At 38.5% G+C, this 24,175-nt stretch overlaps 3 protein-coding genes across 6 annotated transcripts; all 3 read left to right on the forward strand.

Annotated features, from left to right (window-relative positions):
• Positions 1–9,189: 9,189 nt before the first annotated feature.
• Positions 9,190–9,437, forward strand: LOC108108476. Its single transcript, XM_017216534.2, has one exon. It carries the CDS (start codon positions 9,225–9,227, stop codon positions 9,378–9,380), a length of 156 nt encoding a protein of 51 aa, XP_017072023.1. The 5' UTR covers positions 9,190–9,224; the 3' UTR covers positions 9,381–9,437.
• A 6,177-nt stretch (positions 9,438–15,614) lies between these two features.
• LOC108108646 (gamma-glutamylcyclotransferase) lies at positions 15,615–16,404 on the forward strand. Of its 2 annotated transcripts, none has more exons than XM_017216748.2 (2): positions 15,615–15,993; positions 16,041–16,404. In XM_017216748.2, the coding sequence occupies exons 1-2, from the start codon at positions 15,659–15,661 to the stop codon at positions 16,351–16,353; spliced, it is 648 nt and encodes a 215-aa protein (XP_017072237.1). In that variant the 5' UTR covers positions 15,615–15,658; the 3' UTR covers positions 16,354–16,404. The 2 variants fall into 2 exon arrangements, with proteins under 2 accessions (XP_017072237.1, XP_017072238.1); XM_017216749.1 differs by having other exon boundaries at positions 16,045–16,203.
• Positions 16,397–18,528, forward strand: LOC108108644 (gamma-glutamylcyclotransferase). Of its 3 annotated transcripts, none has more exons than XM_017216747.1 (4): positions 16,397–16,513; positions 17,715–17,838; positions 17,943–18,076; positions 18,144–18,528. In XM_017216747.1, the coding sequence occupies exons 2-4, from the start codon at positions 17,734–17,736 to the stop codon at positions 18,460–18,462; spliced, it is 558 nt and encodes a 185-aa protein (XP_017072236.1). In that variant the 5' UTR covers positions 16,397–16,513; positions 17,715–17,733; the 3' UTR covers positions 18,463–18,528. The 3 variants fall into 3 exon arrangements, with proteins under 3 accessions (XP_017072236.1, XP_017072235.1, XP_017072234.1); XM_017216746.2 differs by lacking the exon at positions 16,397–16,513 and adding an exon at positions 16,888–17,044; XM_017216745.2 differs by lacking the exon at positions 16,397–16,513 and adding an exon at positions 16,888–17,039.
• Positions 18,529–24,175: the final 5,647 nt, after the last annotated feature.

The following is a 24,175-nucleotide window of genomic DNA, read 5'->3' on the forward strand; positions in this document are numbered from 1 at the left end:
CAGATTCCATTACCAGACTTGCACTTGTCGAAATCTCTTCGTTAGCTGGGTGCGAGTTGAGTAAGCCTAAATTAATTAAATGTTTGTCCTCAGTCTGTAGCTAGTCAAATGCAAATGGAAAAACAAAAATGAAATTTATCTTAATGTGTCCTCCTCTTAAAGCCAAATGAATCCCATGCAAAATTGGGTCACACAGGCGGGGCAAAAGTTTTCGTCTTCTGTGAATTTGAAATTAAAAGCGAATCCCAACAGGGACCAACAGCGGCACTCGAAAACAGAAAAAAAGGTAAGTCTCCCACATCATTTTGACAGAATAAGCAGCCCGAATGGCGAGCCCGCAAAAATATGCAAAAATAAATGGGAATCCCCAGCCAGCAGGGAGATCCGAACTTTGTAGGTTCTGGTTCCGACTTGGCCATTAGTCATTATTGACACATTCTTTCCGCCTTTTTCTAGCTCAGAAGCCATTGCCCCGGGCCGAAAGTCTTTTTTCGTTTTGCTACGATTTTTCTTTTTTTGCCGGTCGAAATGAAAGTCAGCAAGAGTTGCTGTCCATGTCCGATTTCGTGTTGCTCCTAAGTGATATTTCCGCTTCGGTTAACATATTGTTAACATTTTGTTTTTCATTCACACAGCTTGGGAGTTTCCGGATATGGAATGCCTTGGGCATATCGCATTGGTGATGGGGAATGATTTTAAAAATGTTTCTTGTTTGTCTTAAGTTTATTGATATGAGCTGTTGACATACTAATTTGCGCTGGGCTTTATTTCAATAACAAAATACCGTTTTATTATCTGTATACTTCCTGTACTTATAATAAGTAGGTTATAGTATGCTAATTTTGTATGTCAAGGTACTCAAAAATCGCATTTTTGGTTTATTTTAAAACTTTTTGTAGATACTAGATTTATAAAGAAATGCTTCCAAAGCCAACCAAAGAGTATCTTTCGCATTTAAACTCCAAGAGAGGCATTCCCCATCACTGTTCCCATTGTTTCCCGAGCTGCTTTTCCATCGGATATGCCAAGCGCCAGACAAAACTGAATGGAGGCAAAATCCAAAAGGCGGACGCCATCCGGCAGCTTGGCTTTGACTACGGGTTTAAGTACGAATACAGAAGCGACTACGGGTCTGCTTCTCCGGCTGGCTGTTTCCCGGATTACAGGTCAATGATGTATGTTGTTAATTTGCCAAACAGCATCAGACACAAATGACCGTCCTGATGAATGGAGGGAATAGAAGTTGGAGCCTTGGGCCTCCCCTTTTCTTTATTTTCTTTGCGGTCAAGCCCTTTGATGTTTAATTTACAAACCGCCAGGTCAAAGGGCTGTTAATAAAGAAGCCTTGGAAGACTGAGAGATACTCAGATGCTTCTGAAAGACAACTCAAGTGGAGAGAATTAGTTGAAAGAAATCAGAAAGAAGAGTGCTATTTGGAGAAGTGCTAAGAAATCAGCTTTGTGTGTGGAATATTTAGGTTATTGCTACAGAATGAGAATGAGAAATAAAAATAAGTTAATATATACATGTATTTATATATCTTACGATTTAATTTATGATACAACTTACAAAGGAATATATGCATAAACTCAATCAAATAAAAACTTACCTTATCATTTATTTATATTTTCAGATTTTTACATTTAACTTTTATTTATTTCCGAAGCATTTATTTCCAATGCCCCTTTCAGAACTGTTGATTTAGAAATCCAAAAGTTTTCGTTATTTTAAATTTTGTGAAAGTTGTGTTTAGATTGATTTGTCTGTGTTGTTTTTATACCTCGAATTTTTGCAGTGGCTCGCATTCCAGGATGGAACTTCCGCCTACACAGTTTTGCATGTTCGTGGGCCCCAAACTTAAATAAATACGGGCAGTAAAGGCTTAGCCAAGTAGCGCATGGGGGAATACAATTCTCGCAGAACAATTCTCGTTGTAAAAAATTAAAGGGAAACAAAAGCAACGGGCAAGTAAACAAGAAAGCTAAAAGTGCTGAAAAGTAAACCAAAACCAAAGGGCAATTGCTCAGCTCGTTTTATTGGAGTTTCGAAAGTTGAATTCTCCGCGGGACACAAACCGAGATTTGGTTTCTGGCCAGGTTAGCGACTTAAGCAGGCCGAGTTGCGATGGAAATATTTCAAGTAATTAAATGTACAGCTGGGGATGTCAAAATAATAATTAAGCTGACAGCATAATGAGAGGTCCTCCGTACGCCTTCCCATTGTTTCTCGGATAAATGGAAATTGATTGGGGCGCACGGTTCGGAATTCAACCAACTTGGGCAGGCGGAACTAATTGAATTTGCCAGCAGGAAAATTAGAAAATAGGTGAGAGAACCGACGAAGGCGTCAAGGTGCCAAAGGCCGCAAGCGGAGAATCCTTTGATTGCTTTGGTCAGTGGTGCCCCTGTGAACAGGAATCAGAGAGAGGAGAAACCGACACTTCGGAGTCAAGGACTGGGGGAGTTGAAAGGAATTGGAAAATCGAGAGGGGATAACCTAAAAGACGTCTGTATTGATACAAATGATTTTAAATTGGAATCCATTATCACCGATTTATTTGTTTTACATTTGATTAGAGAATGACTCAGACTTTTGAAAATAGTATAAAATATATTTAAAATCATAAAAGCAACTGGAATACTCTTCTCAAAGCCAGAGTTAATATACCTCGTAATCTTACGTTTTCAATTTATTAACACAATCCTGAAAGTAAAAACTTATTGAGATTGGCATGTGCGGCAGGCCTTTTCCCAGAAAATCATTAATTCGAAACAGAACGCAGGATCCATTTCAATCACATTGTGGTTGTTATGCCAGTATTAAGTTCGAACTACTGCAATTTACCAGATTGTTCGGTATGCCTTGTGTGTCATCTGAATAAATGCACTCTGCATTCTGCATTCAGCATTCTGCATACTCATTGGGCTTGACAAATGTTGCCTGCCACAAGATGATGGCTTCCACAGATATCAGATTTCGATGAGTTGCCCACAAATCCACAAATACGAAACGAAATAAATTTCTGGCCTGAATGAGACACATTTCAAGAGCTTCTGACAAAATCAGAAAGCAGTAAAAAGGGGTTAGGACACAACAATAACTAAGGGAATTCAATGAAAATACCATATCTTAGGGCTGCTTTTGAGTGCCCAGGCTAAATATTTGATATTGCGGTTGAGATACTTTGCCGGTCAGCTTGCCGGGTATAAAGAATTATTATTATTACTGGGCAGCTTCTTTTGCCTTTGGCGGCGCCTGAGTCCTGAATCCTGAATCCTGAATCACCGCTCTAACGAAGGTAAACATTTCCGAATTAAAACTGAAACATACAAATAATGGGGAAAGTTGCTGATGCTGCTCCCGCTTGTTGTTTGAGTGCTAATGAGCTTTTGGCTTTATTAAATCAACAAAATAAACGAGAGAGGGAAAAAGCCGTTGGTGGCAAATGGAAAACAGAAACTATATGAATCCACTCAGTGCAGCTTTATTAGTTTTCCGCCTCCGGCTAACTCTGCTAAATGAACGGAGGGGTATTTTCAGTAGCCCAGTAGAGAGGATACTATCTATGCAATATTTCTGCAAGCATTCGCAGCTGCCATGGCTAACTTTTTAATAATAATTGAGAATAAATAGTCTAGTGGCCGATGCAGATAAGCTGTGTGCATGCGATTCGAAATGTTTAGCAGCCAATTCTATGGCTAAAAGTGGGTTAGGATCGGGGGTACGGTGAGGAAGTGCTGAAAAGTTGCTTGGAAAACACCAATGAAAAAAACCAAAGAACGGGTTCACCTAAGTTTCTATTCTTAATGAGTGCAAACAATCAAGTAGAAGAAGAAACCAAGCTTTTAGTTTCATTTGGAAAAGAGAAGAGTTTGCTGCAAAAAACCCGTTCTCGTTTTTTATCCTTTTTATATTCTTCCAATTAAGCTTTAATTAACAGGTGTTGCAAGTACATATTTAAAGAAAGAACAAGAAGAAACTCTATAGTCGAGTGCCACGACTATAAGATACCCGTTAGTGGTTTACACAATTTTAAAATATTCATTTTCCTACTAGATTTTAACAAAGCGACACCTATTGTTAAAAAAACAACTACTGATGGTGACGTCACTGCCCATTTGAGGCCTTATAACCTACATTTCTTCATAAATACCGAAATAATGTTCAGACTTGCAAAATCTTTGGTAAATCGATAGATATTGACAAAAATATGTTATACAAGGTCAATCGAAGACATTCATTAGGTAGGCGTGGCCAGATGAAAACTAGCGCCATGCTGCAGTGGTACATCCAAATTATGTATTTTAAAGTCTAACTTTCTAGCTCTTAAATCCTTCCCGAGATTTTCTCAATTTTGGTTTTCCGGGTTTTGTGAGCATTAGAGTAGACGTGGCAAAATGGAAAACAAAATTTGCATAGCCCCCTAACCTAAAAAACTACATGCCTTATGCCACATTTCTATCACTTATAGTTCCCGAGATATCAGCTTTTCTGCAAAAAGCGAAAATTGCCTTTCGAGCTTGGTGGGCGTAAGAGTGGGTGTGCCGTGATAATGGTACCACAATAAGATGCGCTGGGATATCAAGATTATAAATACTTAATCCCAACTTTCTACCCCAGAAGATCCTGATATTTTAGCTATTTTTTTTGTGATTTGTGGGCGTGGTGTGGCAGGATGCTAAAAAAAACTTGCGCTGCGTAAGGAACTTAAGAATGTTTATGCTTAATCCCAATTTTGTATTTCTTATAGTTCCTAAGATCTCAGTGTTCATACGGACAGACGGACGAACGGACGGACGGACAGATGGACATGGCTTAATCGACATCGCTATTAATCCTGATCAAAATTTGTACGATCGGTAACGCTTACTTCTACCTTTTACATACTTTTCAACGAAACGGGTATAAAAAGTGTTAGTCAGACCTACTGAAAAATAATTTTAAGTATCTGACAAAAGTACCAACTTTAATGATATTAAATGAGGGTAAAATGGGTGTGCTTTTAAACAAAAATTACTAAAACATTTGTTAAAATTTTATAATTAAAGATTTAAGTCAGTTCTTAGATTTCTTTGGAACATTTTCGTGGTATTTTGTTTGAAATACTTAAAACTCAGATCTAGGGAACACGCACCAGACCTATGATAAAATTATCGCACATCAGAGTCGCATTAAAAGGACATCAGCGTAAAAAGGACCCATAAGAGATTCAATTCGACAGGAGATGTTAACAAAGCCGACCACATGAGCCAATTTGCGGCAGTCCCCATCGCCACAGGTAAACCTAGCCCCACCCACAGCCACTCGGCACCACCTATCCGACCTGCCAACCACTTCTCGTGGACCCGTAAAATTGCGGCAACTTCAACTCATTAAAAGTGGAGAGCTGGCAAAAAGTTCAGCCAGCCCGCAGCACGTTCTATAGTATGTGTATTTTTTTTTGGACAATTCCCCGAAATGTGAAATGCAATTAGATGTCACCTGAATATCTACCAGCGTCCTTTTGTGGCGCATAAATTAGCAGCGGGGCCGCAGCTAAACAACAGCAATCATGCGGAAAGTTGTCCACTAAAATTAAGCATTAAATTTGATGGCAGCAACTTTTTAATTGTCTGTGATATTTCAAACAACAGGCGAAGCACCTGAATTCCAGGTGCCGCAAATTGGTAGCACAAAATACTTGTGGCTGTGTTTTACATTTAGCACAAATGGGGCATAGATGTGGAGCCCTCCACTTGTCAATGGTAAACTTTTGGGCCATTGTGTGGACCCTTTTGATAACAAAAATGTTTTGCTAAAAAGCTAGAAAAGATATATTTGGACAGAGAGGTGATGTGGAAGGTTAAAGGTTACAAAAAAACAGCCCCTTATGAATTTAATCTGTGCTTAATTTAAGCTTTATGTCTATTATTCATTCATAATGAAGGTATTACTACTGTTAATTCATTACTTTATACGTTGAATAACTATTTAGGCTTTATTTTTTCTTGAAAATAACGTCCTATCATACGAACTTAAAGTCTGAAAAATTATTTTAAATTAAAAACATAATCGACATTTTACGACTATTTTTGATTACATCTTGCATGGGAATGGCTAACTAGCTGACATTGATAGACGGATTGTGAGAGGAGAAGGACTTGCAGGTCTGTAAACGGATAAGAAGAGTCCTATTAGCTGGTTTGCAGTTGTCAAGCTACATGGGTGCAGTCTGCAATCCTGTCAAGCCGACATTCTGGTTCAGATCCCTGAACTTGACAGACTGAACTTAAAGTGGCACGAACTACATTGGGGCGGACACCTAGTGAACGGGTTACACCTCAAAGGCCACCTCAAGGCCTCGTCGGCTAATTAAGTACTTGTCCAAAGGCTCTGGTCCTTGAACCGATGACACCCTGGATGGCTAAACCTGATGTGACTTGATTTCATTTCGTGCCCAGCCGACACGTGAGTTGTCTGGGCTCTAGACTTACATACTATATGTCGGAAAAGTTATACACGCTTGACTGGGTATCCATTAGTGATTAAAATATTTATTTTACTAAAAAAGGAAATTTGCTTTTATTACAATTTCCAATATGCAATTTAAATAAAATTTGATGTAAGTCTTATCGTATTGAGGATATATAATATAAAATTATTAATATATTTAAAAACCTTTCTGTCGATGCTCATACTAATTATTTCACTAAACAAGGTAGTTTAAGTGATCCATCTTCCCTTAGCAACTATGTATTTAGTTTTAATGCTCATTAAGGCCTTCTTGGCAAGGACTTGTGAGCCTTTTGTCTTGGGCTCGTCTAGACCAATTAATAATATTTCGTGTCAAGTGCTAAATTAGACAAAAGCGGCCAGCGAAAAGCTGCAAAATATCAGCAACAATAAACCAAATAAATTCGCTGGCATTTGTTCCATGTTAAAACAGGGAAAAAACGTGGAAAACTGAGCCAAGCGCCGGGAAAACCCTCTTTCCGAAACTGAGATTAATACGCAGATTACAGCCAAGTTATAATTACTGGCGTCCCGAAGCCGAGTAAATTGAGCTGTCAGGAGTGCAAGTGAAAGGAGACTGTGAGATGGGTTCGTTTCGGTTGCTTCGGTTCAAGTCTAAAGTCGAGGTCTGGGTCAGGTTAAAGTGTACCGTCTCCTGGCCAAATTGATTTAGCCAAATGTTTGCTCGACATTCAAATATTTTGGCAATTAGGAAACTGCTTTTGGGACCATGAACATGAAATGCTCACGGAGCACGTCTCAAAGTATAAAATGAGCACAGTGGCTTGCAAAATAAATAAGTTTTTTCAAAAAGAGGAGAACAATGAGGTTAAAATGAATATAATGAAGTTCTTCATTAAAAATAAACAAATATTCTCTTGGTCTAATGTTTCATAAACAAGATTTTGTCCAAAATGGAACATTGAAATATTAGCTGCTAGCTGTAAATATCTATCACTGTAATATAAATTCTACTATCATAGTATTTTTATCATAGTATGAAATACATAAAATATTTTAGGATAATATTCTAAGATCTTTTCAAAACACAACAACAAAATAAAAGGTATCCCCATATTTGCTTTACTGTTTAAGTTTGTAAGCCTTTTAATGGGAAGTACTTATCAAAAACGAAAAAACATTCCATAAATCTATGAATTATATTAATAAAATTATATTGAATGCTCCACCTTTTAGTTTAGTTTTCGTTTCACATATTCCACAGTGGCTAGACCATGAAAATTGCGTGTAATTGCTAACCGAAAAGCGAAACTGTGTCTCAATGCCAAAACAAATGGCGTTTTATTTTTCGTTACGCTACGAACTCAATTAGCTGCCGTGCGTAGCGTAATTAAGTTGTTGCCACGCCCATTTCGATAACCTAAACTGCCTTTGCCGCCCTCTGCCGCCCACCGCCCATCATCCACTAAGCGATCCAGTTTTATGCCACCTGACGTCGCCTTGCGATGTGTATGCAAAAACATTACAAGGAACGCTTCGGGTCTGGCTTAAATTAATTTATCACGTGCCGAAATAAAGCAACTTCCGCCGTCTTCCCCTCCTTTTTTTTTTTGTTAATTAATTGAATTCCAAGCGGAGGAGTCCCTACAAGTTCGACGCGAGCTTAAGCCAGTTAAAGTAAAAACTTAAAGTTAAAGTTTCCTTTTACCAGACAGCAGCATAAAGCTATCGGCTTACACATAATGGCCCACTTTCGGGCGCCCATATACTCAACCTCAGTCCGACTTTCCGGGTAATTATGTCCCCATGTAAGCTCCGGGCAGCAGTAATCACTCAGCTCAGTTCCACCGATTTTCTGCATTTTCCCCTTGATATTCGCCTTTCGTTCTATCCGATAGAAGGATGTAAAATATTCAGTGGAAAAGTCTCAAGAGAATCGGTTTGAGTGGTTGTGGGAAGGACTCGAGACTGCAGAAAAGAGTTGGGAACGTGGAATTATTCATACAATTTCGATCACCAGAGAAAAAGATTCTTAAATATTATGTATGAAGGAGGCGATATAATGACAATTAGGAAATTCATTTTTAACTTTCTGCGCAACGGATTTGCAGTATCATAAAAAAATAAAACTGTAATGTAAATACTCCTGAAAACTATTTTACAATTTATCCTGGTTTACTAATATCCTCTGAAAAATTGGAAAGTTACCCATACATTTTCGCGATTTTTCTCTAAACTAAGGAGTCAAAGAACTTCAAGGACAGTTTGTGAAAAGTGCGTACGAATTTCTCCTCTATGCGCAGTTAATCAAAGAGTAGAGGGAAGGGAAAGTAACTAAGTAAGTGGGAGTATTACAGCTGATGATGTGGCCCTTGCCGGGAACTCGATTCGCTTGGCGTACAAATTCAAACAGAAATGTAATTTAAATGGGCTAGAAAGACTGCAGAGATCTGAGAACGGGAAAAGGGGGAAAATGGGGAACGTGTGTTTGTCGACTGCTCGTTTCGCTTGTTTACACTGCACATTTGCCATCAAGCATACGCCAAGTGAGCCGTGCAAACGGAGAAGGTCAGCGGTGAAAAGTGAAACTAAAGTGAAGGGCTTACGTAAGTGATTAGCTTTTGATATGCCGGAAGAAGAATTTTGAATGGCAACCGTAAAATCGCAATATTACTTGGATAATCGGACTTAAGTTCCCAACAGTACAGCGGTGTATAAATACTTGGCCAAGTCCAACAGTCGATCATCATCAACGAACTACAAGCATCAAGATGAACGTTTTCCAAGGCTGCGTGCTAGTTTTCCTGGGCCTGGTCCTCAGCTCTGTGAATGCACAGATCCCAACCCGTGAGGAGTCCGCTAAGGACAAAGCCTGCGGTGCCGGCCGTTACTACAACAATCTTCGCCACACTTGCCTGCCCTACTAAGGAGTATTCTTGAATGTGGCCTAATTCAAAGATATCAAAATAAATATACGAACAGTGGTTACTAGACTAACGGGTATCTAGGCACAAAAAAATAACTGTTGTATTTTTATTGGTTTTATGGGTATATAGGCAGGATAGGAATACAATTTTGTCAGTGGGGAGTTGAAAGTCGTCATAAGATAACCTCAGAAAATCTCTTGAAAATCTCTTGTCCCTGCAACACTATAAGTTTCGGTCCTATATGTGATCGTTTTCGTTTTAATAATTTCATTCCTTCATTTAATTATAACTTCAATTAAAATAGATTGAAAGGATATTAGGTTAATTTTCTGCAACTCTTTAAGAAACTCTAAAATAAGTGAATCTTTCCTTTTTATCTGTCACATATAACAAGAAAATACTAGGTTGTTAATAGATAGAGAAACGATTACCATTTTCTCCATTATAAATAGCATTTCTAAAAGAAGAGTTCATTCTCCTTTAGTTTTATTGCAAACCTAAAAGAAATAGAGTGAAAGGATATTAAGTTTAATTTACTGCAGCTCATTAAGGAGTTCTGAAATAAATGAATCTTTTTTTTTAGGTTTTTACACATAACAAGAAAATACTAAGGTCTTAACAGATAGGGCAACCTGTTTAGTTCAAAAAAGAGCAAAACGATCACCATTTCCACCATTATAAATAGCATTACCAAAAGCAGAATTCATTCCCCTTCACTTTTATTGCAAAATAAGGCACCAAACTTATATGTCACTCCCCACTCGTTAGTTAGGAAAATGCACTTTATAACTAAATTGGTAAGCTCAATTGGGCATTACTTGAAGGAGCTTCCGCTGCTTCTTTATCCACATTATGTCTTCGAGGAAATTTCGCCAAGGACATGCCAGAGATTTCTTGAATGCACAACTTTATGCCTCCCCCAGCAGCTACCACCACCACTCGTTAATTAATTCACCCCGAACAAGCACGGTTCCCCGTCTCAGGAAGCCGCAGCATAAGCCAACTTGTTATGGCTTATTAATTTTGCATGCAGCCGCGACTGCAGTCAGGCCAACGTCATGTAAACATGTGCAGGATCCCACAGGCTTCTTCCAAACGAACTGGAGGTCCTGAACTGGCAACTGAGAACTCGAAGTCAGGAAAAGACAGCCTGACTGCTCAGGCTGCTCATCACGAAATTTAAAGGCTGCTCGGGGCAGATTTATTGCATTTTAATGCGGGCTCTGCATTGCACTCAATGGGTTAACAGGCTGACAAACACAGATTTTATTCCAAATATTTACTATTATCTGTGGGCAATCTTTGGACAGGCAATAAAACGTTTTTCTGTTTGCCTCTGGCATAAAAATGATATTTACTGACTGAATGCAATTTTTCCGGTTGATTATTTGTATCGCTTTTGTAGCCGTTTTTTTCGGTCCATATTTGCTTTCCATTTAATTTCAATTATAGTTTGCAATTGACATTGTTATTCTAGTTTCTTTTGCTTCGAAATTATTATCTTTCCTATTAATTTATTTCAAATTTAAAGTATTTGGGTTGAAATTTTGACTTATTTTTGTTCCTACTTTGTTTTCATTAAACAAAATTTTGAAGATAAATAATATGTATTATCCCAAACTAAACTAAATCTGCGACCTTGTTGAATCCTTCAGTGAGGTTGATTTTTACCAATGAGCCAGGGCAAAAGGAATCCGAAATTCTTTAATACTTTAGTTTGGTGACATCTCGTTTTAAGAAGCTTTTCCTTTTATATTCCAACACACACATTATTCCCCTTTTAGGAGTACATCATTCAATTCATTTTTGCGTACTTATCAATAAATTTTCTCCTTCCCATTAATCCACCTCAAGAGCTACTCCACGATGGCCCCTTTCGAAAAGCGATCCAATATTTAAGCTTCTGTTTTATGGTCATCGACAAATGTCCAAACATTGACAGCTATTGTGACAGTTGCTGCTTGTCACGGCCAACTGGGGCCGGATAGTAGTAGTGGGTTCTAACCCCTTGAATCCTGTTGAGTCCTGCGGACTGCGTCACAAATGAGTGCGTCATGCGAGGAGCATCCCGGATCCCCCTTGTTGCTGAAATACAAACAAAACATAAATTTTAACGAGCTTGTCAGGCGAAACAGGCAAAAGAGGCGAGGCAGCAGCAACTACTACTTCGACATCGACGCACCATTATATAATTGACTCCCTGATGGCAGGATGTCGGGCGGTTTATCACTTTGTTGTCGGCGATGGCGTTGCTAATAAAGCTGATGTCCTCGATACGAGTTGCCTGATTATGATGATGATACGAGGATGCTTATCTGGTTGAGCTCTGCTCACACTGCGTATGCGTAATGGGGTATACTTGGCTAGATTTCAAATGGAGTTTGATTTTCAGTGAACTGCTAATATTTTTACACTGAATTATAGACTTATGATATAAGTACAGAGTTCGTATATTATTTTAGCAAATACCACTAAAGTTTCTTCTTCAAGTCTGGGTTGCACTCTTCTTACTATTAACATCCCATTCAAATTGCTATGCTTAATCCAATACTTTTAAAGGAACACATTGTGTCCTGAAATCACTAATGAACTCGTTTTGGCTTTTCAGTGGTTTTGATAAATGTGACTTGGTTAGAAACTTAGGAAACTTAACACTTTTCTGCCAGCTGCTCTTCAGCCTAGATTCCATGAATTTAATCGAATTTATTAATACCCTAATGATAAATTCATATTTTTCTTGCAACTATTCACTTCTTGCTAAAATGCAAGTTGAGTATGCTAAGCGTATTGATAAAATGTGCACAAAAATGGAAATCTTTGCCCCGCACACTCGTTTTTCATGTGAAGTGACGTTGATTGGCGAAGTGAGTTCAGTTGAGGTCAAGTCCCTACTCCTGGCACTTCAATACTTACATCACAGACGCCCTTATGGATTTTCTTAGACCAGAAAAGAAATATATTATATATGTATTTTTGAGTTAAGCCACAAAAATATGTTCTTTTTACCACACACACACACACCTGCCCGCCTTTCCCTCGAGCTTCCGAATTTCCCAAGCAAATATTTGGGCTGCGAACCTGCCGAAAAGTTTTCCCTGTGACAAGAGCACATATCAAGGAGCTCCGCCGTGTGCCGGCAGATATCAAACAACGTGACTTGCCAACGCTTCTCGAGTCCTTGTTGATATTTCAAGCGCTTAAATTGATTACGAAATCTTCCAGACCTCTCCCCTCATAATTATACTCTTACGGATCAGCATCTTTGGCTGTTTTTATAACTTTATAGTTATTGAAATATAAAAAATTCAACAAACTATGTTTATAGACTGAACTTTAATTAGAAAAGTTGGTAATATAAAAGATTACCTTTTTAAGACTTATGTCAGTTTTTATTTTTCACTTTAGACATCACAAACGAAATGATAAATAAAGTAAAATGATTTATGAATGATTTAGTTTTGAATTATTTAATAAAATAGGAAAATTTCACACAAAAAATAAATCAGAATAATCAGAGTATTTGAAAGCCTTTGGCGATCTAAATTCACTTTTCCTCTTTGCATATCGGAAATCGGAAATTTAATCCGTTTACTTGGCAATTTGGGCGGATGTTTATTGTGGATTCTTTGGTTTGCGGCTCAATCATTTTAATGGCAGACTCGTGTTAGGCCTTGTTGAAAATTCATTTCATAGATACACCCACTTGAACCCCCGGACATTCATGCCGGGACACGTGGTGAATCCTTTTGCGGATTTAGCTTCGTACAACAATTGCCATAAATCGACATTTTCTGTTTGATTTTTTCAATGTTGTCTTTGCTGGACATTAAAAATTAATTAAAACTGTGCAAAAAACAAATAAATGAAATGCAAATAATTTTTTGGTATTTGCTTCACTGCGGCATTTCAGTTAATTGCTACATTCACGCTTTGTTAAATATTTAATTTGCTTAAGCTGCACTTTAAATGGTATACTTAATTGACGTAATGCCAAGAGCACAAATCTAATATGGAATCTAATTAAAAAGTCGAATGACTCGTTTGATTGGAAACTCACTTAGTTTCAACCTACTAAATTACGATTCATACTACTAAATTTGCTAAAACTAAGCTTATCTTAATGTAATAATCTTGAAACATAATTACTCTAAAATTAGCAAGGCCTTCAATATGTGCACATTTTTTACCCTTTTTTTACTCCCCTTTGATTAACACTGTGAACACATTTTGAAAGCTGCTGAATCAGATCCAATTTACAAAATGAGCGCTATTTATCATCTACATATACATATATCTATCATCAAACTTATGACCGATTCGCAGCACAAAAGAGCAGCAAAGAGATCATAAAATATGCTTATGCACAGATATTCGAGTTTCGAATGCGAATACGTATACGCCACGTATACGTGCTGAAAAGCGTTAAACTTCTGCGCGCAAAACTTTAAATGAGGGAAGCGGAGGAGTTAAGCCAAAAGGCAGCCAAGTGCTGCATGCGACATCCAAAGTTCGTGGAGGCGGAAAATCCATTTATCATATGGCTGCTGTCTGTTTGTGAGTGTTTTTTTTTTCTCGTCATTTTCCCTTTTGCCAACTGGAAAGCAACGAAAGACACTTGATGTGCAATATTTACATGACAAAAACTAGCGGCAGGTGAAAGAAATATATGATGACTCCACTGTTGGCTTTTCGATGGCATCGGATGCCGCGAACGGCGGCATATTCAAATTACGTGCGATTCGAGAGTCTATGAATATGCCCACGGTAAGGATAGATAGATGTTTTGCCAGTAAATGTGTATGCTTTCGCTCTGTTTGCCCCGAATACCGCTGACGATAATGATGCTGCAGATGATGATGCCGATGCTGTGATCATTTGTGCTCTTTACGTGCTCATGTGTGCGTGAAAATCAACCAAGATACGGGGACAATGACACGGATTTAGCGGGCTGAAGGGACCCTCGGGACAACACGCAAGTATGAATATTTATGCCGGCGCCTGTTTTCGTTTCTGGCCATCAGTTCTAAGATGAGGCAGCCAATTGAATGATTTGCGGCAAGTTGGGCCATAAATTAACCAAGTTAAGCGTCTGCTTTATCTGCAATAAGCAATGCTTAAATTCTTATGATATATTCTATGGGATTATAATTAAATAGGAATATTAATTTAAAATATGAATTTTAAGTCAAATAAACTAAAAATGATTAACATTTTATGATTAACGACCAGCTTTAAAATGAATACAAAAAGTTGTTACAAAAGCATTAAAATGAAACAAGCTCTTAATTAATCTTAATCATTAAGCACGGATTAAAGCAGTAATTTCCAATATTATCAGTTCCAGTTTTCAATTAGTATAGCCAAGTTGTCCATATTTATAAAACATGCAGCTGTCATTATCAAAAAACCATTTTTCCACCTGGAATTCGCTTCAAACACATAAATCACCACAGAATGCAGCTGTCATGCCGACCATGTCGGACCTCTTAACGCATTCAACTCCCGTCCTGTCTCGTGTCCCGTTCTGATCTGGTTTCGGTTTTGGCCAGAAACCATGTCAAGCTGGCCGAAGTTCCGCCGCAAGCCACACCAACATCTATCCAGAACATGCAACAAATTCCGCAATAAAATCGCAAAAATCATTTAAAATACATTCGCATACATTCGGATTCGCGCAGCAAACGCCTGTCACTGCGGCGCCCCGAACAAACAGACGCAAATTGTCCTCCTTTTTCCCATGATATGTTGCCATCATGTCACCAAATATTGAAATCGAAAGCCAAACGATTCGGTTTCTGGTGACGTTTGGTGCCCATTTGTTTGCTTCGATTTCGACAATTTATTTTTGTATAAAATTGTTATGTAAACGCAGATTAAAAGAGCAACAAAACAGCAACGATGTGAAAAAGAAGACTATATTAAACTAGATGAACAAACACGCAGTGCGGTATCTTAATTTAGTTTGAAATTTTACAAGTCTAATGCTACCTTAGCTGGGGAAAATTTCAAATTAATACTTACATCTTGTGTTCATTAAGGCCCCAAATTTATAGATTATTTTACAACACTCTCAAAGCGATTACCAGATGACAAGTATTTGAATTTGTTTAGGAAACTGAAATACTTTACAAACGACTTCCATTAGCGTTTGTGCCCTAAATCAAGTTAGGGTAGCCATCAAAACAGACAAACCTGAACATTCAATTCATCTCTCAGTAGTTGATCAACTTTCAGACAGATCAGATCACCCGGAGGCGCCTTATCACAACGAATTCCGAATGAATCGTAAGATTCTTATCAGTGCTGTCACCTGTCTTCTGGTAGCTCTCCCCAAGCCTCGGAGCCACAATGCCACCTTGAATCTGCCAGAGGAGCGGGGTGATAAGTTCCTGTACTTCGGATTCGGCAGCAATATGCTGGCCAAGAGGATCCACATCCAGAACCCAACGGCCGTGAGAGTTGGTCCCGCCCAGCTGACCGACTATCGTCTGGACTTTGCCTTCGAATCAGCTCGATGGGGAGGTGCAGTGGCCACCATTGTGCCCACCCCTGCGGATCATGTGTGGGGCACTCTCTGGGAGATTGATCTCAGCAACCTGCCGGACATAGACAAGTGAGTAAAAGTTTTTCGAAATGCTAGTCTAATATCCACTTTTCTAGTCAGGAAGGCGTTCATCAGGGCATCTATGAAGCTCGCACTGTGTACGTGAGACTCCGCGGTGACAAAGTAGAGACACCTGCCCGTGCTTATCTACTGACCAAGCAGCCGGAGAATAATCTTTGGGTTCTGTCGAAGAAATCTGTTCCCCTTTCCCGTCAGCCCTCGAAAACATATCTCCAATGCCTGGTGAAAGGCGCAATCGAGAGCAACGTTCCGGAGGATTATGTCGGGCGCTTGAGAAGCATCAAGCACAATGATCACGTAGCCGCAGATCTGGAGGAGAAATTGAATCTAGGAATTGTTGCACTCTAAATTCGTTTAATGTTTTCAAAATCAATAAAAAGATTTGTATATTTTTCCTAAGAATCTTGATCTCGGTGAGAGGAAGAGCCGTGAAATTCAAAACAAGAAAAGAGATTTACATCCCAATTTTCGTTTTATTTAAAAGTCCAAATGGAATTCGGAATACAAAGTAAGTAAAATGTGAGTAATTGCTAAATATTCATGCTCTCCAAACAAATTGTTAGTTAAATAACGTGTATTTTTTTTGTTCCCAGTAGGAAAGAACCCTAATAGTTACTTCAGTTTTTATATTTTAAGTTTTAACTTAGCGAAAAATACGCATGCGGTTGGAGTCCTGGCTAATAGAAGTGGATTATAAACTTGGGAAAACTGTTCCCAGACATTCAACCAATTTTAACATTTCTGTTAAAAATCAACATATTGGAAATTTTGATAAGAAATAGAGCCAACGGCGGAAAAAATATAAAGCAAGAGACAAAAGCTTTTACAAGTTGCCTTTGCCAAATGTTACTGCGAGGGAGCTTCGACAAGAGCTTATTGTTGCGAGCACTTTTATATCGCGTGGGCAGTGCGGGAGATAGCAGTTTCCCAACGTCATCTACCGGTTGGCGTTGGACTTTAGTCCGTGAAACGTGTAGTTTACTGTTTAGTTTGAAGTGTTGTCGTCGTGTTCAATACCTGTTTAAAATCCAAAAGTGAAGTACACAGAATTTAGTTTTAATAATGAAAAATTAACAACATAACGCAAATAGATTTAGTTTATCAACAGATGTTTACGCAGTGGAACAGCTGACTTGATTTATGATATAAAAGCTAAATCGCGGAGAGCTTTTCGAACAGCTGGGCTTTTGACCTTGTCCGACAAAGTGAAAACAAAAAATTAAAATAAAACTAATTTTGGAAAGTTTTTGAACTTTAATATTGCTGAGTAGTTCTTTTGCAATATATATTGGTTTTGAAAAATACGAATTTAAGTACCATTATCCAAGACTTACACCATAGTGTACACTGCTTGCCCATAATGAAATACACAGATAAAGCAGTTCCCAGTTTTAGAACAATTGTTTTTAAGGACTCCCAGTATTCACAAAACTTTAGTGGATAATCGGTTCATTAAAAAATTCAAGTTACCTAATACTCGGGAGTTTACTGTATTTTATATATTTGCTTTATAAGCACCAGATTAGATACAATGTGTACTTAATTTCATATCTTATTTTGTGATAAATAGAATAATGTAAAAGCTTTAATAGTTCCGAAAGAATTTAATGTGGAGGATCTTAAAAAACTATAAGCATTTTGAATACCTGTTCACTGTTTGCAGTTTTTTATAAATTAACCCAATTTGAAAACATATACTTTGTTTTTAGATCCAACTTCCTTAAAAATATGGCCACTAAATTCTTTTATTTCGGTTTCGGGAGCAATATGCTGGCCAGTCGCATTCACATACAAAATCCCACTGCCAAAAGGATTGGAGCCGGCAAATTGGAGGTAAGCCTATAATGTTTTTAGGTAACCAATAAGTCTAGAAACTTATAAGAAAACTCAGATTTAATGAAATTATTAACTAAATCATTAAATTGCTTGTCCGTTAGAACTTCCGCCTGGACTTTCATACTGGATCGAAAAACTGGCTGGGAGCTCCTGCCACGATTGTACCCACGACAGGATCTTATGTCTACGGAGCCATTTGGGAGATTGATATGTGCAATCTCAAGGACTTAGATGAGTATGTCTTACTCCAAATTTCTTGAAATAAACTATCTTGAAATATAACTATGCAATTATTTTTTCAGTCAGGAAAGTGTGCCCGATGGCGTTTATATTCCAATAAGCATTCCCGTTCACTCGTTGACAACCGATACCACCATCACCTGCCGTGCCTATCACCTAACTAATCAGCCTAAATCCGAGCTCCATGCAGGTGGGGTCCACGATAATATACCCTTTGATCGTCAGCCCTCGCAAACGTACCTTAAAGTATTGGTTAAAGGAGCCAAGGAATCCGGAATTCCGGAGGATTACATCAAATGGCTGAGGGGCATCAAGCATAATGGTGTCCAAGTACCGGCTATGGAGGCCAAACTTAAACTAGACCAAGTGCAACTGTGTTGAACAGAAGCACATTTTAAATAATATTTATATAAAAATCATTAAAGTACAAATCTATGTTTTGGCAAATTTCGGTTTGGATATACCACAAATAATTCAAATTTCACGATAGTCCCTAAATTATCGCTGACCACGGCTCCACCATCGTACTGATCGATAGTGCCATCGCCATTTTTACAACTCTAGAACAGTCTCTCAAAGAAAAGGAAGCCGGAAACATACGTGGGGCAGAACAGGAGGCCGGATGTCTTGAGACTCAATTGGACTAGAAAGCGAAGAAATGTGACTTCTTCCTTTTCGAAGCAATTCGAAGGCTCTTCGCCAAGAAAGGGAACGTCTTCAAAAAGGAGGGAGTCAAATTTCTTCGCATTTTTGTCCAATTGGGGTTCTTCTTTTGATGATTTTTGGCCTTTTGGGAGACATCAAGAAGCCAAGAAGCTGGTCAGCCAAGCAAAGGAGGAGCAGGTGCCAGGAGATAAGGCCAAAGATTTCCTCTCTTGAGCCTTTTTCAGCTCCTAGGTAAAAGTGGTTACGACTCCTGGCGTTTAGGATCACCAATGCTCAGGCGTGGACGCAACTAACATCATGGCTGCTATGGATGTCCAAATCGCCCCCGCTTTGAACCTCTTCTTGTTGTCATGGAGCCCAGATCCTATTAGAGGCCATGGTAAGATCACGACCAGAGGTGAATAGACTTGTCGTGTGCCATAGACAATGCCTATAACTATAGTAGAGATTTGAGATTCTTTCCTGACAATGGATGCGGACTGGCCCCACGAGTATACTTTATGGTCGAATGGCGCGGCGACGTGCCCGACTCCCATAGTAGGTTTACTCAGGGAGTCGAACACGTGGCAGTTTCATATTCATAGCCGGGAAAGAAGAAGAGCTGTGACTAAAACAAGTTAACTGGCCACTTTTAAATTTAGCTTTAGCTTTAACCTAGCTCTTTCCAGTTCCGGCTGAAGTTCCTCGGAGAATAGGATGAAAACGAATTCGGGCAAGAGCAGGAATCGATTTCGAGTTCAAATAGCAATGTCCGGAGGACCACAGTTACACAGAAGCATACCACTTCTATATAGTCGAGATCGTTTATCTTCTGGATCACACTACCAAAAGGAAATCTTGGCTCGAAAGACTATGAGGTCGACTCGGAGGACATAGTATATATCTGTACTCCTATCTAGGAACGAAGTCAAAATCTCGCCGCAGTAATAGACATTGGCTATGGCCCACGGCTGAAATATATACAACTGTCTTGATTCTGCCAAGGCCCCTGATAAGACCTCCGATAATAATCAACGGGATGAAGTTTAAACTCGGGGCGTTTTGTACCTTCATGTCAGCCATAATGTAAAGGCCCATTATCCGGATTATGTCCATGCCTGGGTAAAATTTTGTATAAAAAAAATAGTCCTCAGCGCCATAAGCCCAAACCATCAAATTTAATAACTCGACATCTTTGTTTCTTAAGGTCTCCAAAAAGGTCAGGCAGAAGAGGAAGAACGTTTAAAAATCCCAGTGGACCTGCAGTACCACATCCATCACATAATACGCAAAGCAGCCGAATGTTAGAAGCAACAGGGCATAAAAAAATAAAAAATAAAAAATGATAAAAAGAAGCATGGAACATGGACACGGACATGCGATTACAGCCAACTTTCAGATGAAATATAATATGAACTATTTCTTATTAATAAAAAAAACGGCCAAGCAAAGTATTTTATTTCTTGAATAAGTTGAAAAGCGGCTAGAAATATGTAGGATATATTATTATTTATTTTTATCAAGAGTTCACAATTTTCAAGCTAATAGGAGTATCGTACCAGATGAAGCTACAAAATGTTAGTTTATGCGGTATATAATTTTACTGGAACCATCTGTTTCTTAGACCTTCGATGACCTCATTGCACATTTATGCTTTTAACCTATTAGTCGGTTTTTAAATGAACTTCAATATCTTAACTTCCCTATAGTCAGGAGGCGGATACCAAAAATAATTCACAGTAGCACGATAGTCTCTATGTTATCGATGGTGCTTATCAGGGCCCCACCATCAAACGAATCGATAGTGCCATCGCCATTTTTACAGTTCTAGTTCAAAGCAAAGAAAACCGGAAACCTCATTGGGGGCAGAAACTTGAATGTCAACCCTAATTAGACAACAAAGCGAAGAATATTCGGCATACATACCTGTATTCGTGTCAAGAAGCAAAATTTCGCCACAGCAATAGAGTAGGCATTGACTAAGGACCACGGTCAGACTATCTAAAACTGCCTGAAGTCTGCCAAGACCCCTGATAAGACATCCGATTGAAATCAATAGGATGACGTTTTAACTCGCGGGGGCCTTAAAGTATTACTAAAAGGAGCCAAGGAATCTGGAATTATGGTGGATTACATAAATTGCTGAGGGGCATCAAGCATAAAGGTGTCCAAGTAGCAGCTATGGTTGCTTAAAAAGACACATTATGTAGTAGTAATATGAAAATTATTAAAGTACAAATAATGTTTGGTTTGGTGATTTTTATCCTAAAAGCAATTAAAAACATATACGAAAGAGGAGCATCGTATGTATAATTTTAATTATAAAAATCTGTATAAATAGTAATAAAAATATGTTAAGTTTGTGGTCTGCTGAAGTCTAAACTTTAAATACTAAACTCTTTAGTGACACTTTGATTACCGCTCTGCAGAAAAATGCTTTTGTCGCAAAACGGAAATTAATTAATTTGAATCACTTATTTATGATGATTACCAATTTCCCGTCTGCACCCCATTCAGACAATGGCCAAAAATTTTGCCTGGCAATGGGAAACAAAAGTTTTGAGTTTTTCTCATCGACTGGCTCTCGCCTAAAGTGCAATTAAAGTGCAATTTACTGAGCACTCTAAGGAGGAGAACGCTGCTGCTGGTGATGATGATGCTCCACGGGACTAACGAAGCTCATCCAGCTGGTCGATCCTGGCTCCTGTCTTATTAATTTAAATTTGAAGTTTTCGGCAACGGGAGGGCATGGGATTGGAGCACTCCTTTCATGAGTCGTTCAAGACTCCTTTGGCTGCTGCACATTTGCATATTGTTCGGGAAAAGCTTTTGGCCACTTGGATTCCAAATTGTGTGTGCCAAAGTAATAATAAACATAATTTCCTGTTTCAGCAAAACTTTCCTTCTATATCTGGCACTAAGAAAAATAATTTGAAAAATATTTCAAGAGCTGAGAACATGTTATTATATATTTTCTTAATATTTAATATTTTTCTTTATTGACAAAGAATTTTTCTTTAAACTTTTTGCTTATTTGAAAAATTTTCCGTTTGGATTGTAGACGTAAAAATTACCCTACAATCAGAGAACTTAACATATGTTTGTTATTTTTATGAATTTAATGTTCCCAAGACTTTTCTTGAGTGCATGTACAAGTATATTTCCCAGTTAGCAGCTAATTCCAGGAGCTCCAGCTGGGAACTGACCCTCTGGCCCAAGTTGTTGTGTAGGTGGCAAATAAAAGTCTGCCCTTCGACTTTAACAAAGTAAAAACTTCGCTCCGAGCCCTTGTTGCGGTTTGTTCACTTTGTGCAGTTGTAAATTAAATTTGCAAACGGTCGGTAGTTTATAATCGTTTGGGAATTGAAATGCAGTCGAGTCGATTTTTGGCCAAAGTCGGAAAACTTCTGCCTCGTTGTCGACGTCTTGGTCAAAGTTTTGGCCCAACATTTTTATTACATTTGTGGCGCCCCCGTCGAGAAGGCAGCTCCTGTTTTCTCTGAGTTTGGGTTTGAGTTTGTGTGCAATGTGCACTTGTACTTCAGTACTCGCTCTCAACTCGGCCATTAATTATTTAAAATGCACGGCGCCATAACCATTTAGATGAGTCTCGCTGGCTGTAACATGTGCCAAAGGCTACACCGACTCCAGGCCGCAATGTAAACGACAACATCAACACAAGGACACCAGGATACCAGAGTTCTAGGAGCAGAAACACAAATAACAACAAACGCATTACGGCTCTTGTAATCATAAAATTTTACGATTTTAAAAAACAAGCACAGTAAATGGCTACTTTTCTACAACGAATTGGATGCATACTTACCATTGCTAAATTAAATACTTTTTTTTTTAAATTTATTTTTCTTTAAATCAATAAGCCTCGCTTTATTTTATTTTTATATTAGATATTTCTTTTTAATTCTTAATTAAGATGCCATTGATGAGGTTAAAGGTAAAAGGGTTAAATGCTTAAATATAAATAATATACAACTAAGAGTAATGTCAAAGTCCCCTCAAATTGTCCAAAGATCAAGGCGCTATAATAACCATAGTACTTTTCCGGTGAAGTGCAATCTGAAATCCGAATGACAAGTGACGAACAGATGCAGAGTAGAGGGCCACAGGACGAGAGAACGTTGAGGTTAGCTGAAACGGTCTCAGCTGTTTGTCCCGCATTTTGTGGGTTTGAGAATTTAATTAAAATCAAGCACTCGATTCCCAACCCCATTGCCACACCTTCAGCCCGTCGTTTAGTTTCAATCAAAGTAGCGACAAACCAACACTCAAAAAAAGGACGAAAATTTTACGCAAATTGACAACAGAAGCGACGACACCGACAACAAGCAGCGGGATCTGGGGATGAGAGGCACAAATGCCATGTCAATAAAAATAAAAACTGTTTCAGGGCGTCCCATCTTGTCAGTTGGTCGTAATTGAAACTCATTAGCGTGCATTTTAGTGGCAATTCTGTAGCTGCGAAAGCCTTTCCCAGTTGCCAACCCTTTTTTTGGGCTTTTCCATAGCTCTTTCACTCCCCCCTTTGAATGGGTGGCTTGCTTCACTCTCAGTTGGATCCGGTGGTGGTTATATGTGGTGCGTGCGGTTTATGTGGTAAGTGTGTCATCATTATGACTGCCATGGGGTTTTGCTCCTTTTTTTGCTGGATACTTTAGTGTGCATGTGAGTGTGTTCAATATGGCTAGCAGGCTTTTTTTTTGGCTGTGGGAAAGTTCAGTGAGTTTGTTAGATGCAGTGGAAAATATTGGGTCTCAAGTTTAACTAGCTTTAGGTTTCTATCTTCAAGCTTTTTCCTAAACCCACCTCTCTTAACTATGATTAATTTTAAAATAATTATCCAAAAACTATAAAGAGCAATGTAAAAGTTAAAAGAAGCCATCTGTTGGTAATACAATGAACTCACCAAGAAAGTGCAGATGAATATATTGTACGATATTGTTTGACATACTATGGCTCTCAAATTTTTTCTATGTCCTCTTTGGTCTTTTCCAAAAGACGTGTCTTCATATAGACTTCTCATAAAAAGTAAATATCGTTTCTTGACTTTTTCTGTTTTAGCCAATCTTCCAGAAATGCAACATCATTGGTGGTTAAGGCACCTACATACCCACATACATATTTAGTATTCCTGTTACTGATAAGGAATTGTGTTGCTTTTAAGATACACGTCCACTATTATTGCAGTTCTAATTCATCATTCCTAATACGTCATTTGACATCCAAAACCATTTCCAAGCCCCTACAGTTTTAAAAGCTTTCCGGGGAGATTCTACAAATAATTCAAATTTTCACGATAGTCTCTAAATTATCGATGGTGCCGACCAGGGCTCCACCATCGTACGGTTCGATAGTGCCATCGCCATTTTTACAGATCTAGAACAGTCTGTTAAAGAAAAGAAAGCCGGAAACCCACGTGGGGCAGAACCGG

The sequence above is a fragment of the Drosophila eugracilis genome, unplaced genomic scaffold, assembly GCF_018153835.1.
Source record: "Drosophila eugracilis isolate 14026-0451.02 unplaced genomic scaffold, ASM1815383v1 contig_2154, whole genome shotgun sequence".
Lineage (NCBI taxonomy): Eukaryota > Metazoa > Arthropoda > Insecta > Diptera > Drosophilidae > Drosophila > Drosophila eugracilis.

Bases quoted from the DNA above. Each gene is read 5' to 3' on its own strand.
- LOC108108476 (XM_017216534.2), top strand. From the start codon at position 9,225: ATGAACGTTTTCCAAGGCTGCGTGCTAGTTTTCCTGGGCCTGGTCCTC.
- LOC108108644 (XM_017216747.1), top strand. From the start codon at position 17,734: ATGGCCACTAAATTCTTTTATTTCGGTTTCGGGAGCAATATGCTGGCC. The intron at 17,839-17,942 runs GTAAGCCTATAA...CTTGTCCGTTAG, and splicing joins TTGGAGCCGGCAAATTGGAG to AACTTCCGCCTGGACTTTCA. The intron at 18,077-18,143 runs GTATGTCTTACT...TTATTTTTTCAG, and splicing joins AATCTCAAGGACTTAGATGA to TCAGGAAAGTGTGCCCGATG.
- LOC108108646 (XM_017216748.2), top strand. From the start codon at position 15,659: ATGAATCGTAAGATTCTTATCAGTGCTGTCACCTGTCTTCTGGTAGCT. The intron at 15,994-16,040 runs GTGAGTAAAAGT...CCACTTTTCTAG, and splicing joins AACCTGCCGGACATAGACAA to TCAGGAAGGCGTTCATCAGG.